This window comes from Mirounga angustirostris, unplaced genomic scaffold (genome assembly GCF_029215605.1).
Source record: "Mirounga angustirostris isolate CCGP_5_RB_7025 unplaced genomic scaffold, mMirAng1.0.hap1 SCAF_6, whole genome shotgun sequence".
Taxonomy (NCBI): domain Eukaryota; kingdom Metazoa; phylum Chordata; class Mammalia; order Carnivora; family Phocidae; genus Mirounga; species Mirounga angustirostris.
Window position 1 is genome coordinate 89,154,195 of NW_026991714.1, and position 14,721 is coordinate 89,168,915.

The 14,721-nt window shown below is 38.0% G+C and overlaps 1 protein-coding gene across 4 annotated transcripts in view; it reads left to right on the plus strand.

Moving 5' to 3' along the window:
• BICC1 (BicC family RNA binding protein 1) overlaps window positions 1–13,709 on the plus strand; it is a 286,419-nt gene extending 272,710 nt beyond the window's left edge. For 3 of the 4 annotated variants that reach the window (XM_064594663.1, XM_064594662.1, XM_064594664.1), the window contains exons 20-21: window positions 996–1,095; window positions 6,563–13,709. In XM_064594663.1, coding sequence (XP_064450733.1) covers window positions 996–1,095; window positions 6,563–6,693 — 231 coding nt within the window. In that variant the 3' untranslated portion in view covers window positions 6,694–13,709. Of the gene's footprint in view, window positions 1–995; window positions 1,096–3,795; window positions 3,875–6,562 lie in introns of all 4 variants that reach the window. The other variant, XM_064594665.1, reaches the window with a different exon arrangement.
• Window positions 13,710–14,721: the final 1,012 nt, after the last annotated feature.

The window sequence follows — 14,721 nt, forward strand, 5'->3', positions numbered from 1 at the left end:
TATAATTTGAATGAAAGTATAAATTTGGTTGTTTCTTTCATGTAGGATATTTTCTAATGCTCAGCTATCACTTAACAAGAATTCCCCATTAAGTGACCTTGTGGGATTCAGTTTATTGTAAGCAAGTTGAATATTTAGCCACTTTCACAGATGATATGTCTACGTACATAATTACTAACCATAGCTGTCAGTTATTTTATGCCTTTGGTGAGCCCATTGCTTTATATCTCCAATCACTTTTAATGCCCACTGGAGCCCTGTAAGGTGCAGTGTTGTCAACCCGAAGTGCCCACAAGTAGTAATGGCAGGGGCAGAATAGAGAGTCAACACCCTCTGGCTTCAGAGCTCATGACCTTTCTGTTCCTCCACACGGTCTTAAAAGGAGGGGTGGGATTCTTGAGCTACGTCCCTCCACACTCAGTTGCTGATGCCAGAGAGGGCACTTATATTGTCCCTGGAAATACCTCTTATATGCCACTGTTGGAGATAATTTGCCGGGCTGAGCCAAGTGAACCATGTGTCTCATGTAATCTAGGAATTCTCTCATTCTTATGAAGAACACAGTGGAGGATACCAGATATGGTATTATTCAATTTCATTTATAGAGCTATACTTGACCAATTCAGAATCCAAAGCTAAGAAATATTTTCTCTCTTCTGGACAGGTATGTATTCTTCCTTTTATCAGTTCCCCAAAACTGTAGAATTTGTGCTTCCCTTTTTGCTCTGGCTGCCAGAATGCTAAGACCTAAATATTTAATCTCAGTTGCAGTAAATAACTGGCTTAGCCGAAGTCTTATGCCAGAATCATCACTTTAATTTCACCACCTTTATCACTTAGCCCTTGTCCCCTCGGTTTGTGACACCACCGTTCCTTTTTGGAAGTAGGCAGAGCATAATTAGTAGATGGAATATGTGTAATAATGAGTTGAACTTTTAGTGAGCAAGAAAATAAGTGCTTAATGTATTGGTTATAGATTACTTTTTCACCCACAGATCGATCTTCAAACATTCCTCACTCTCACAGATCAGGATCTGAAGGAGCTGGGAATTACGACTTTTGGTGCCAGGAGGAAAATGCTGCTTGCAATCTCAGGTGAATATAAATGCTCATACTCTTATTTTAAAACCTGAATAACCTCTGCCAGTGGCCTCAGCCAGTGGGGCTGGTTCTGTCCATCAACCACTTGCTTACTATGCTGGCACCATGTGGTTGTGGTTCTAGACTGTTTTCCCACTAACAGTGTGACAAATGCTGAGGACATCCCTACTGCTCCTTCATCAAGGCATTGCCTGAAAACCTGCCTTGACAATGTTGTTCTTTAAAACCAATCTCTTCAGAAAGATCTAACCAAAATGGCCCTTGGCAGAACACAAGAATGGGTGAGAGGTGGAATTCTCCTTTTTGTGGCTGTGTTAAGCAATAATCATTGGGTTAGTGAATAATTATTTTGGATTGGCTGTCATGTTTCCAGCTGCATGTATCCTTGTATGCCAACTGAGATCATTGCACCAGGGAAGAAGAGAATGATCCTTGGTATAGCTGGAATCTGGCACTATTGTCTTGCTTTTAAATTTTTCCCAAACTCTTAATAGAATTTGTGAGTCACAGAAGGGTGTATCCTGAGTGTAGTTACAGAATGAAGGAAAATAATGTTGTCTGTCTCCCAGACCACCTTTTTTGTGTGTCTGTTGTATATTCTATGTATTAGAAAATGCTCTTATGTGTATTTCCTGAGTATCTGCCATTTAAGAGGAATTAAGCTGGATGGTGAGTCAGGAATCTGCAAATACATAACCGTGTACCTCAAAAAGGTGTAGAGAGAAATATGAGGAAGATATCAGGGGCAAAAAAAAAATGAGGTTACTTTTTGAAGAAGTTCTGATGTTCATTAATGTCAACGTTATATGTGTGCCAGTTTCTCAAAGACAGAGACACCAAGGGCAGAAGCCCAGTGTCAGGGGTGGTGGGAAAATGACTTTGCCTTTTCGAAACATGGATTTTTGCAGGCTGTGCCTTTATGAGGCCAGCAGGGGCATCCAGCCAGTGCAAGTCCTTTCCAGACAGCATTCACTGAGCAGATCAGCAAATAAAATGAAAACCTCAGTGGTTTTCCATTTTATTTTAGCCCGAGATTGCATCCCCCTCCCAACTCCCTCAGGAAATCTTATATATAGACCTACTATCTGAAGCACATACAAGCAAAGCAGCTTTGAAATAAGGGTGGAAATGCAGCCATTGAGCGGCCTGTTAGGCTCCTCCGTGGATAGAGTCCTGCAGGTCAGTTTGAGAAGTCTTCTCCCGTCCTGTGTACCCAACTGGTTGCATTAATGAAACGCCACAGGGCAGATGCTTTTTCTTGTTTGTTCATAAGATCAGCTTGGTATAGTAGAAAGAGCACTATATTCACATAAGGAGATCTGAGCTTTGCCTCTGCCAAGTCATTAGTCCTTGGGTGAGTTTCCAAACCTCGTTTGGTTTTAGTTTCTTAACCATGAAGGTGGGTTGCAATAGATAATTGTGTAAGGTTACCTTCCATTTCTAAGGTCTGTCCTTCCCAGCGCTGTGTCATCAGGTGTAGTGAAAATAACCTACAGTTTTAACGGTGTATATGATTAGCGATACACTCTTTTGTTCTTTCTTTTTTTACAACCTGTGGCAATAGGTTTTCAATTTGTTTACTCTGAAGCTCAGCCCTGAAGTGCTATTTCTAGACCCAATTAACTTTATATATGTTCACATTCTTTTATTAATTTAAAAAATAAATTAATATACTACTTGAAACTTAATTCACACAGTCACCGAGCCTATAGTGTAAAAATATGCTTGTGAGCCAGCACATTTATACCAGAGAAGTTTATGTTCTAGAATTATTCACTAGAGAATCATGGAATGTAAGGGACCATATAATGAAAATTCTTTCTTTGTGCACCCAAACTTTGTAAAGCTCCCAGCAACAAGCAGGTATTTCTAAATCATTGGGGCCTTTATTCTGGAACACATTTGTGATATATTTCAGATGAGTTTTGGGTAGTAGAGTGGGAAACAGGAGGGGTTTTGAATCTTCTTTAATTTTTTTTTTCTCCTCAGTGTGGTTCTGTAGACCACCTCTCTCAATGGGGTTCACAGGTCTTCTTGCTTTTAAAGGAAATTAGAGGCTTTGAATAGATGCCTTATGAATGTTCTCTGCACAGTGTGAAGTATTTGATTATTTTAAGGATGATTTTGCCTTACTTTGTTGAGCATATTTGTTTGAACCTGGTAAATTGTTTTCTCTGCAAGTAATAAGTTTATATTGAGAAACCCTTTGTCAAAAAGCTTCTTTTTCCAATTCAACTCATCTGATAACAAAGACATCCATTTCTAGTCTCAGAACATTCCATTTCCAGGGATAGATACAGGATAGTTGGGCAGCTTTTACTCACGTTTGTCTTGTGGTTACATAGTTTGGTTAGACACAGACTTTGCTCAAAATTCCTTTCTAAAATTGTATAGATTTTTAATTTGTGATCAGGGTCATTCTTTCAGTGTGAGGTTTTATTCTGTTTTTAATCTTGGGCCAGAAGACATTTCTTTTAATGTCATAGAAGGAGAGGGGATTTGTCTCTAGTAGAGATGGATCAGAGGAAAAAAAAAATGGTCTTTTTTAAAAAATTCTTTGATTTCTCTCCGAGTGTTTTAGTGAGTGGTTAACTAAATGTACAGGGACAAGGTAAAAGGGACTTTAGCATCCTGTTGACAGGCTTCCCACCACGGCCTCAGGTAGATCTAACATTTCCCGACCTATTCTTTTAGTTTGTGACTCTGTTCAGACCCGCAACAAGATCCTGAGAGCTGCCAGGATTGTGTGAACCTTGGAATTTCAAAGAAAAAGGTTGGTATTTTCCCAAACTATCTCTTAGGTTTACTTGAAAAAACTCAGAAGGGAGTTTGCTTTTTAATGTAAAAAACAACAACAAAAATTAAAGTCTCTTCAGTAGGACTTGATCTTTGATAATCTCTAGATTTAGCTCTGTTTCACATTTGGAAATATATACCTTAGAAATTATTTCTTTAGGGAATGGACGAATTCCTTCATGGTCATTTTATTCTCTCAAAAGTCTAGTTCATGTGACTTTTCAGAACAAAGTTTTCAATGTCTTTTTTAAAAACGTGTCTTCAGTGGCCCAATTTCTTCATGTGCTCGACTGTACATGTTACGTGTGCTAGGGGGGGACTGGTGTTTCACCTGCTCATTCCTTTTCCTTCTCTATAGTATGGGAATGTTCTCCTGGTTCATGGGTTGTTCTCTCATGAGATAATGGAGGCCAAAGACAGTCTTCTAACTAGAAGGTGATAAAACTTTCCCAGGCCGTGTACTTTTAAGGGGATTCATTTATTCTTAAGTCTCCTATAGTTGCCTTTAAATACATTAAATTCTGTCTTGATTTCTGAATCTCTGTTTTTTAAACAAGATACATATGTTCAACTTTTAGTAGGAATGTCATGGTTACAGTGTTTCTGCAGGAATTTGAAGGTAGCCATCTATAAGCATGCCTGCATATATCTTGCTCATACAGATATCTTCCTTGCTTCTCCAGAGTTTTAAAGCTATGTTTCTCTGTTTAAAAAATAAATTTGGTATCGTAAAATCTGAAGTACAGCTCTATTATCTGGCATACTTGAAACTACTGATTTTTAAAATTTGTATTCCTGATGCCCCAGTTGGTCTTCTTTACTCAATGGATGGACCACTGGAGCCGAGGGCACAGGATATGGACCTTTGTGTAGGCAGATAGAGTTTCAGCCTGTCACTTAAAAGCTGTGTGGACGTTGTCTGTTTTTAAAACTCAATTTTCTTTCTTATCTAAAATGGAGGATAGTGTGTGTCTGGGTGGCTTGGTCGGTTACGCATCTACCTTCGGCTCAGGTCATGATCCCAGAGTCCTGGGATCGAGTCCCACGTCGGGCTCCCTGCTCAGAAGGGGAGTCTGCTTCTCTGCCCCTCCCCTGGCTCATGGTCTCTCTCTCACTCTCAAATAAATAAAATATTTTAAAAATATATAAATAAATAAAATGGAGAATAGTGATATCATTTACTCCTTAAGGAGGCTTAAATAGGACAAAACAAATTGTAAAGTGCTTCTTCTGTTTAATAAGCACCACTAAGTCACTTTTTTTTGTTCCCCCGAAGACCTAACTGTGAATAAAAGAGATCTCCACTCTTGCATCACCCCTGTGGGGCAGACATGTACATTTTGGAAGGCAGTGGGGTGAAATATTAAGGGTGTTGGTTCATCTTCCAGAACTTGGGAGATCATTGCACATCTGGCCATATGGCTGTCCTGAGCCACCCGTGGCCGGCGCCCTGCCACTTGAGTCTGTTGTCCTGAGCCCCAGCATCAGTGTAGCCATACTTGGCAGTGCAACTTCAGAATTGGAAAGGGGATTGTACCTGGGCGGGGTTGAAAAGTTCTGAGTACTGTGCAAATGCATGTGCGGGATCACTGGCTCCACTCCCTTTAAAAAAAAAAAAAAACGGAAAAGAAAGAAAAGACAACTTTAATCACATCAACTATATCCCATTATTTGATACTTGGGTTTGGTGGCTATTGGAACCCTAGTTTCCAGAGTAGGACAGTTCTCTTTACTGGTATGAGTTCATTAGCAAGAGTTAAATCACTTGGTTTGAGGATTTGTAAATATATGCGGTGGGGGCAGGGGGTTGTTGCATAGTGATAAACAAGGTGCTTCAGTTAATTTTTTACCTTTCTGGTTAGTAATTTCTAGTTGGTGAAAGGCAAAATCAGTTGTGCTTTTCTCAGTACTCTGGTTTCTTTAAAATTAAAATAAAGCATCTTAGTTTTTTCCTAAGAACTTGAATTCAAGTATAAGTTGTTTTCAGTTATAATAATTTACTAAACTGTTGCTATTTTTACTAAGTTGATTTTTTTATTCAAAGGAAACTCCTGCTGATACAGTTCTTCACAGAACTCTTTCTGACTCCAGGAGCAGACGCATCATGAGTCAGGAGAGCCGTCAGGCTGTGGCTTAACGCTTCTGCGTGCTCCTCCGTTATTCTCGTGTTTCTGTGTGGGGTCTTCTTTTCATGTCTGACCTCGGTGATTTCATGACTGCTGTGTTTGACATGGATGAGTTCAGTAGCTGTAATGATTTTCTGTGTCATTGGTAATACATCCTCTCATATGCCTTTCACCAGCTTTGATGGCCCCCCTCCCTTTGCCTCTGCAGTGACATTTGGGATAGTTCAAACTGTTTAATTTGTATATCAGGAGTACAGAGGGTTCTGAGAATGACATATCTCCCAGGTAGTCTACAAACTGCAGTAAAAATGATTTGCTGTCCTTGGTTCTCTCACTACCAACATGCTCCACTTAATATCAGACTTTCTAGCACTTCAGAAATGTCTTGACCGGCAACTAAAACTTTTCCTTTTGCTACCAGAGTTGACTCTCCCTCCAAAACCTTCCTATGTCACCATTTTCTGAGCTCTCCTGCCATGTCCTGTAGATTAGACAACTTCGCCACTGAGCTCCTAACAATTCTCTCTTTCTCTCTCTAGAACTAAATAAAAATCGAAGAAAACTTTTTGAACCACCAAGTGCACGCACCTCTTTCCTGGAAGGCGGAGCAAGTGGGAGGCTACCCCGTCAGTATCACTCACACATTGCTAGTGTCAGTGGCCGCTGGTAGCAACACCTACCCTCCCGGCATGCACCCGCCAGTCAAGTTGGACACACGAGATCTGTGAACAGCCTTCACTGCACACCGTCCTCAGCACTCTGGGTGTCTGGGATCAGGACCAAAGCATCTTATTCACACCTGAACTTTGCGCCAAAAAGGGACAAAAGAGAGAAGATGATCTTAGGTCATCATACAGAATGCCACATTTGGATGACTTTTTTTTTTTAATGGCAATCGGACAGAACTTGCAATCTGAGGGTAGGGCTTTATTTCCTGTTTTTATTTACCTAAATAACATATGCACTGATTTTTTACTTAAAATGAAGGATTAATTGACATCTGGGAGGCCAGAAAACTTAGAGGTTCTTTTGTTTGCTTGTTTTGTTTAGGGATTTGGGGATTTTTTTAAAAATAATCAAAATGGAATTTACTGCTTTAAAATAATTATTGAGGTCTTTCAGCACTTTACACTTTCTAATATCTTGTCCTGTGGAAATTATCTCTCTTTCTCTCAATTTTCATGTCACCTGATGTATTGGTACAAATCAGATTTAGTTATACTTTTCTATCAAATTTTTATTTAAAATGGTACTGGATTATTAGTTTTGTGCAGAATATTCTGACTTTGAGAAATGTAAGTGACTCCCCCTTGGTTCTGGACCAGTTCTGTTCATTTATGTCAACATCCTAGAAATAATTAGCAATGAACCTATTTCACATAACAGGTGCAAAGAAAGACCAGATGGACTTTGCAATATTAACCCTTTGCAGTCATCATATTTAGCTGCTGCCTGTATTGCTAAAATGATTTTAATGGTTGTCTGAAGGCAAAGGGCTATTCTTTAGTATACTGCCACTAAAGGACACTTATTTATTTTATATCAAACTTTTATTTTTAGATATTATAAGCATACAGTACATAACTGATTAAATTGATATCTACTAGAGATTTATGGTAGAGAATGGACGGCATTCAATAACTGGAGCCCTAGATTGTCATTTTATTTAAAAAAAGACAAATAATCATCTGACAAGACAGCACTGTTGCCATTAAGAGGAGAAATAGATTACTATCCTTATCATGTACACTCTATCTGTGCTCCATATGGTCACAGGACTTTAAAAACCATATCTGTCTGCTTGAAGTTGACTTGTGTTTGCTGGGAACAGAAAGGCTTTATTTGAGTTTCCAGGGTGACAGTTTATAAAACAGCTGAGTTCCAAAGGAAGACCAAAAAAAAAAAAAAAAAAAAAAAACCTATTTTCCAAGTGACTAGACTCATTGTTACTATCTTATACTGTGAAAGTCCAAGAAATCAGGCAACATTGTTTCCTAGGTCTTTCCGTACATCTTATTATAGATTTATGAAGGGTTTTCAATCCATGAAGAAAATCACTAAGTGCCTCTCTTTCTTCAAGGCAATATTATTTCCAAGTGTATTAATTTGTTGGAAAACTTTCCCATAGGAAATGTTCTGAATTACCTGTACTGTAATGACTTATTTATGTTCAGTATTCAAGACTCTCTACATGGACATAAACCACTGTCGCACATTCTCAGCAGAAGGCATGACATCAGCATACATAACAATTGGGGACTTTGATACAAATGTGAGATTAGAAAGATTCGCCAGACATTTTTCCATGACTAAGTCTTACCGTTAAAGTAAAAAAAGAGTTGAAGAGAAATTTTGCACACAGAAAAAATTTCACTTTAAAAAATAATATGGTAACCTGGAAGGCATAGATAATGGGCCTGTCATAAAATTATATCAGTTATGAAGGCACGAAGGAGATGCCCATTCCTAAACTAAATCTTGCGTGCTTAGGTGTGAGAACCAAGTTGCTCCTTTTGCAAGTACAACAGAATCATCTTGTGCACATGTCCCATGTATACATATCACCTGGAGCTCCCTGCCTTACATGGCTGTATGAACACATCATGCTCCACAGTCAGCACAGGGTAAGAATTCGGATTTGTTTCCTGTTCCACTCAGTGCTGTAAATTTCATTTCTTTAATAAGACCTTCCCAAATTAGGAAACAACAACAACAATCATTTAGAGCTCTTTCCCCAGCTCTCTCTGATGCAGTTGTAACAGAAGATGGAATGAATTTGCAGTATTAAGTTGATACAGGTTTTATGAACAGTGCTTTGATACTATGCCAAAGAGAAAACTGTCCCAATTAAACTAGATTAAATAGGGTGGCTAAAAATAAATAAAAACACTGGAAATTACTTTTCTCATTTTCTCTTGATGCAATGAAGGGAATATGACACTACAGTATATGGTGTTGTCAGTGTTGTATGATGCACAAAATATTTGGATTATTTGAATAAATGTTAGTTTTTAATCAATCTGTGCCTTAATAGTGACCGGTTATCTGTAAATAGAGAACAGATACAGATTGTATTTTTGTGGGGATTTTTTTGTCCTTTTAGTGATTTTTTTTTTAAATGCGAGATGGAATTAAGCATTGAAAATGGGAATTTTTTCTAAACTAATCAATTGTTATATGAAAAATAAATTTATATAACCCCTTTGTATTGCCCTTGCTAGATGAAATGTGTCTTTTTTTTTTGAAAAAAAAATTTTTACATAAACCTATGCCTTTGTTTTCTAAGAAAACTCCTCTTATTTTTTGCCATTTTCAGCAGAATTGGAAGATGTCTCTGCAGTAGAATTGAGCGTGCATTCTCTCTCCTGTTGTTTTGCATTGGCCTCATATTCATTCAGAAGCTAAGGCACTTTATTTTAGCCAGTGAGTTCAGGACCAGTAATCAATCATTGTTTCTCTGGCCACCCATAGGTATATACCAAAAGAGTAAGATTACACGTTTTATTCTTGTTCTTTCTTTGTTTTATAAAGAATCAAGTGTGGGGCGCCTGGGTGGCTCAGTTGGTTAAGTGTCTGCCTTCGGCTCAGGTCATGATCCCGGGGTCCTGGGATCGAGTCCCGCATCAGGCTCCCTGCTCTGTGGGGAGCCTGCTTCTCCCTCTCCTCCCCACTTGTGCTCTCTATCTCACTGTCTCTGTCTCTCTCAAATAAATAAAATCTAAAAAAAAAAAAAATTATAAAGAACCAAGTGTATGACTACTTTGACAACCTCATCCGTCAGCTCTTTACTAAAGTTACGCTGGGCTTCTTGACCCAGGTTCCTGTTTCAGAGACCATCGTGCTGTCACACTGAACACTCACTGTGCCTTCTGCTGAGATTCTGTCTGAACTCATTTTCAAATGGAATTAATATCATACTACTAATCCTGAGATTTGTTAAATCTCAAGGAAACCCTAACCTTCCACTTACTATGCTTCCAGAAATACCTCCACTTGAATTACCTGTGCCAGTGGTTCTTTAAAAATGTTTCTAGCACAAGAATTCTTTAGATAACTGAAATATTACCTATAAACCCAAAATTAAGTTATTCATTTGCTCATTTTTCTGTAAGTACATAGGGCTTAGTAAGTACCAGGCCCTGTTCTAGGAGCATCAGTGAATGGAACATAAACCCTTGCCCTCGCTATTCTTACATTAGGAATGGAAAACCGTAAGTGTCCGACTCTTGGTTTCAGCTCAGGTCATGATCTCAGGGTCGTGGGATGGAGTCCCACGTTGGGCTCTGTGCTGAGTGGAGTGTGGATTCTGCTTAGGTTTCTCAATCCCCCTTCCCCTCCTCTATGTGCCACTCTGCCTGCTTGTGCTGTCAAATAAATAAGTCTTTAAAAAAAATAAATAAAAATGCAAAAAAGAGGCAAAGAAGGTCATTATATAATGATGTAGGGGTCAATCCACATGAAGATAAAACAATTGTGAATGTTTATGCACCCAAATAGGAGCACCTAAATATATAAAGCAAAAACTAACAGAGCTAAAAAGAGAAATAGCAATACAGTAATAGTTGGGGACTTTAATACCCCACTCTCAATGGATAGATCAGACAGAGAATCAGTAAGGAAACTGGATTTGAACAACAGTATAGACCAAAAGGACCTAACAGATATATTCAGAACATTCTATCCAATGACAGGAGAACATACATTCTTCTCAAGCACACATGGAAACGTTTCTTAGAATAGACCATATGTCAAGGCACAAAACAAGTCTTAACAAATTCAAGAAAAATGAAATCATACTAAGTATCTTCTCTGATTACAATAAAATCAAAAAGAAGAGAAAAACTGGAAAATTCATGAATTTGTGGAAATTAACTTCATCTTGAACAACAAATGAATCGAAGAAATTAAAAGGGAAATAACAATATCTTGAGACAAACAAAAATGGAAACACAATATGCAAAATTTACAGTATGCAGCAAAAGCAGTTCTCAGAAGATAATAGTAATAAATGCCTACACTAAGAAGCAAGAAAGATCCTAAATAAAAAACCTAATTCTAGGCTTTAAGGAACTAGAAAGTGAAGAACAAATTGAGCCCATAGTTAGCAGAAGGAAGGAAATATTAAAAGAGGAGAGATAAGAGAAATAGAGAACAGGAAAAAAATAGGAAAGATTGACTAAGAGTTCTTTGAAAAGATAGATACATTGACAAACCTTTAGCTGGACTAAGCAAAAAAAAAGAGGTCCAAATCAACAAAATGATAAATGAAAAAGGAGATATTACAACTGACACTACAGAAATAAAAAGAATCATAAGAGGCTATTATGAACAACTATACCCCAGCAAATTGGACAATCTAGAAAAAATGGAAAAGTTCTTAGAAATATATAAACTACCAAGACTGAATCAAGAAGAAATAGAAAATTAGAATAGACTAATTACCAGTAAGGAATAATAAAAAATCTCCCAATGAAGAAAAGCCCAGGATCAACAGCTTCACTGGTGAATTTTACCAAATATTTAAAGAATTAGTGCCAATCTTTATCCTTCTCAAGCTGTTCCAAAAATCAAAGAGGAGGGAACACTACCAGACTGATTTTACAAGGTCAGCACTACATGATACCAAAGCCAGAAAAGGAAACTCCCCAAAAGAAAAATTCAGACCAACATTCTAATGAATGTACATGGCAAAATTTTTCAATAAAATACTAGCAAACTCAATTCAGCAGCATAATTAAAGGTTCAGTCACCATGATCAAGTGTGATTTATACCTGGGATTCAAGAATAGTTCAAAATATGCAAATCAATCAATATGATACATCACATTAATTAAATGAAGGAAAAACCCATATAATCATTTCAATAGACGCAGAAATAGCATTTGACAAAATTCAACACTGATGATAGAAATTCAACAAATTACATGTAAAAGGAACATACTTCTAAATAATAAAGGTCATTTATCATAGCATCATACTGGCATCAAACCCAATGGTGAAAGGTTGAAAGCTTTTCCTTTAGAATCAGGAACAAGACTAGAGTGCCCACTTGCACCACTCCTAGTCAACAAAGTACTAGAAGTCTTTGTCAAAGCAATCAGGCAAGAAAAAAGAAATAAAAAGTATCAGGATTGGAAAGGAAGAAATAAAATTGTCTCTATTTACAGATGAAATGATTTTGTATTTAGAAAATCCTAAAGACCACCCAAAACTTAGATCTGATCAATGAATTCAATAAAATTGCAGGATACAAATTTCATATACAAATACCGGTAGTGTTTCTATATACATGCAACAAATTATCAAAAAAATAACATTATCTTATTTACAATAGTATCAAAAGCAATAAAATATGTAGGAGTAAACAACCAAGGATGTAAAACTCTACTCTGAGAACTACAGGTCACTGATGAAGTCAAAGACACAAATAAGTGGAAAGGTATCCTGTGTTCATGGGTTGGAAGAATTAATATTGTTAAATGTCGATACTACCAAAAGACATCCATAGATCCAATTAAATCCTTATCAAGATTCCAATGGCATTATTTACAGAAGTAGAAAAAAAAATCCAAAAATTTAAATGGAATAACAAAAAAAACCCAAAAAGCCAAAGCAGTTCTGAGAAAACAATACAGTGAGTGCCATCACACTTTCTGATTTCAAGCTATACCAAAAAGCTATAGTAATCAAAACAGTATGGTCCTGGATAAAAACATAAATATAGATGAGTGGAACAGAACTGAGAGCCCAGAAATAAACCTAAGCATATACAGTCAACTAATATTTATAAGGAAACCAAAAATACCCAGTGGAAAATAGACATTCTGTTTAATAAATAGTGCTTTAAAAAACTTGTTATTCACAGTAAAGGAATGAAACTAGACCCTTACATTATACCACTCACAAAAATTAACTCAAAATGGACTACAGACTTAAATATACGACCTAAGACCATGAAACTCCCAAAAGGAATCATAGGAAAAAAGTTTGTTGGCATGGGTCTTGGCAATGATTTTTTGGGATATGACACCTTTATGTGTCAGCACAGCACAGCAACAAAACCAAAAATAAACAAGTGGGACTATATTGAACTAAAAAGTTTCTCCACAGCAAAAGCAAAGTGAAAAGAAACCTACACGATGGGAAAAAGTATTTGCAAACCATATACCTGATAAGAGGTTAATATTCAATATATATTAAGAACTCATATGACTCAATAGCAAAGACCACCACTACCATCAAAGAATCCAATTAAAATAGGACAAAAGATCTGAATTCTTTTTCCAAAAAAGATATATAAATGGCCAACAGGTATACAAGATGCTCAACATCTCTAGTCATTAGGGAAATGCAAATCAAAAACTACAATGAGATGTCACTTCATGTCTGTTAAAATGTCCATCTTCAAAAAGACAAAAGATGACTTCCATAAGATGTCAGCATAGGAAGACTCTGAACTCAACTCTTCCCACAGACACACCAAATCTATGGCTCATTTCATTCTGAAAGAGAACCGAAAATTAGATGAACTATTTCTCTCCAAAAAAGGATAAAAAGACCACATTTAAATAGATAGGAGAGGCAGAGATGCAATGTCACCAAAAACCCCACCCCTGGTTTGGTGACACACAACAGGGATGATATTACCAGTCTGGTGCTTCTCCCAGAGGAACAAGGGGTTGGTATCCCACATCAGTCCTCCCAACTCCTGGGATCTATACCAAAGAAACAAGCCCCCAAAACATCTGACTTAGAAAACCAATGGGGATGTTTTCTAAGGCACCCAAAGTGCTATAGGAAACTGAGATTCCCTTTTAAAGGGATCATGTGTAGTCTCACTTGCCCAGAGACCCAGTAAAAAAAAAAACAGCAGTTCATAAAGATCTTAGATTATATTTGAAGGAGATTTATTTGTTATTCTAAAAGCATCTGCTGGAGGGGCAGGGAACAACTGATCGTCTCTCTGGATACTAAGGTGTTGGTGGATGCCATTTTTGCACTCTTCACCTACCCTGCTAGCATGAATGGGCAAGTTCAGACACAGAATTCCCCTGCTGCTTGCTAAGATAGGCAGGGGTGAGAGGTCATGGCGCTATCTTGCTGCTTGGCTAAAGCATGAAAGAGTGGGCAGTTGCAGCCCTCTGCTCCCTGGCTAGGGCAGGGGAGCGTGGTTGTGGTATTTTCCCACTCCCTAGCTAAAGTCTGCAAACACAAGTGGTTGTGATATTCCCACAACTGTCTGGCTCAGGCTGGTGACTATGAGTGGTCATGGCATTCTCCTGCTCCTAGCCTAAAGGTGGCATGTATGCACAGACAAGGCACTCTCCTGCTACATTCCTGAAGCACATAGATTTGTGCAGTCAAGATATTTTCCCACTGCCTTTCTGTAACCAGCCAGCAAGCCCCTCCCGCTACACTCTCCAGCTGCTTAGCTAAAGCCAGTGGGTTTACAAAATCCACACAAAGATGCCCCATTACTGCCTGGCCCTGGTGGCCAAGGGAGCTGGCATTCCTGAGATCTACAGGAATGCAACAATCAGAAAGACAATTGTTGGTAGGCCACCCTCCCCTGCCAAAGGCACTGCACACACAGCAGACTGAAATACAATCCCAGTCTACCTGTGAAAAGGACTATTTATTTAGCCAGAGCTTCAGCCTGAAGGACAGACTTCAGGTTTCCTACACATCTAGAGGATAT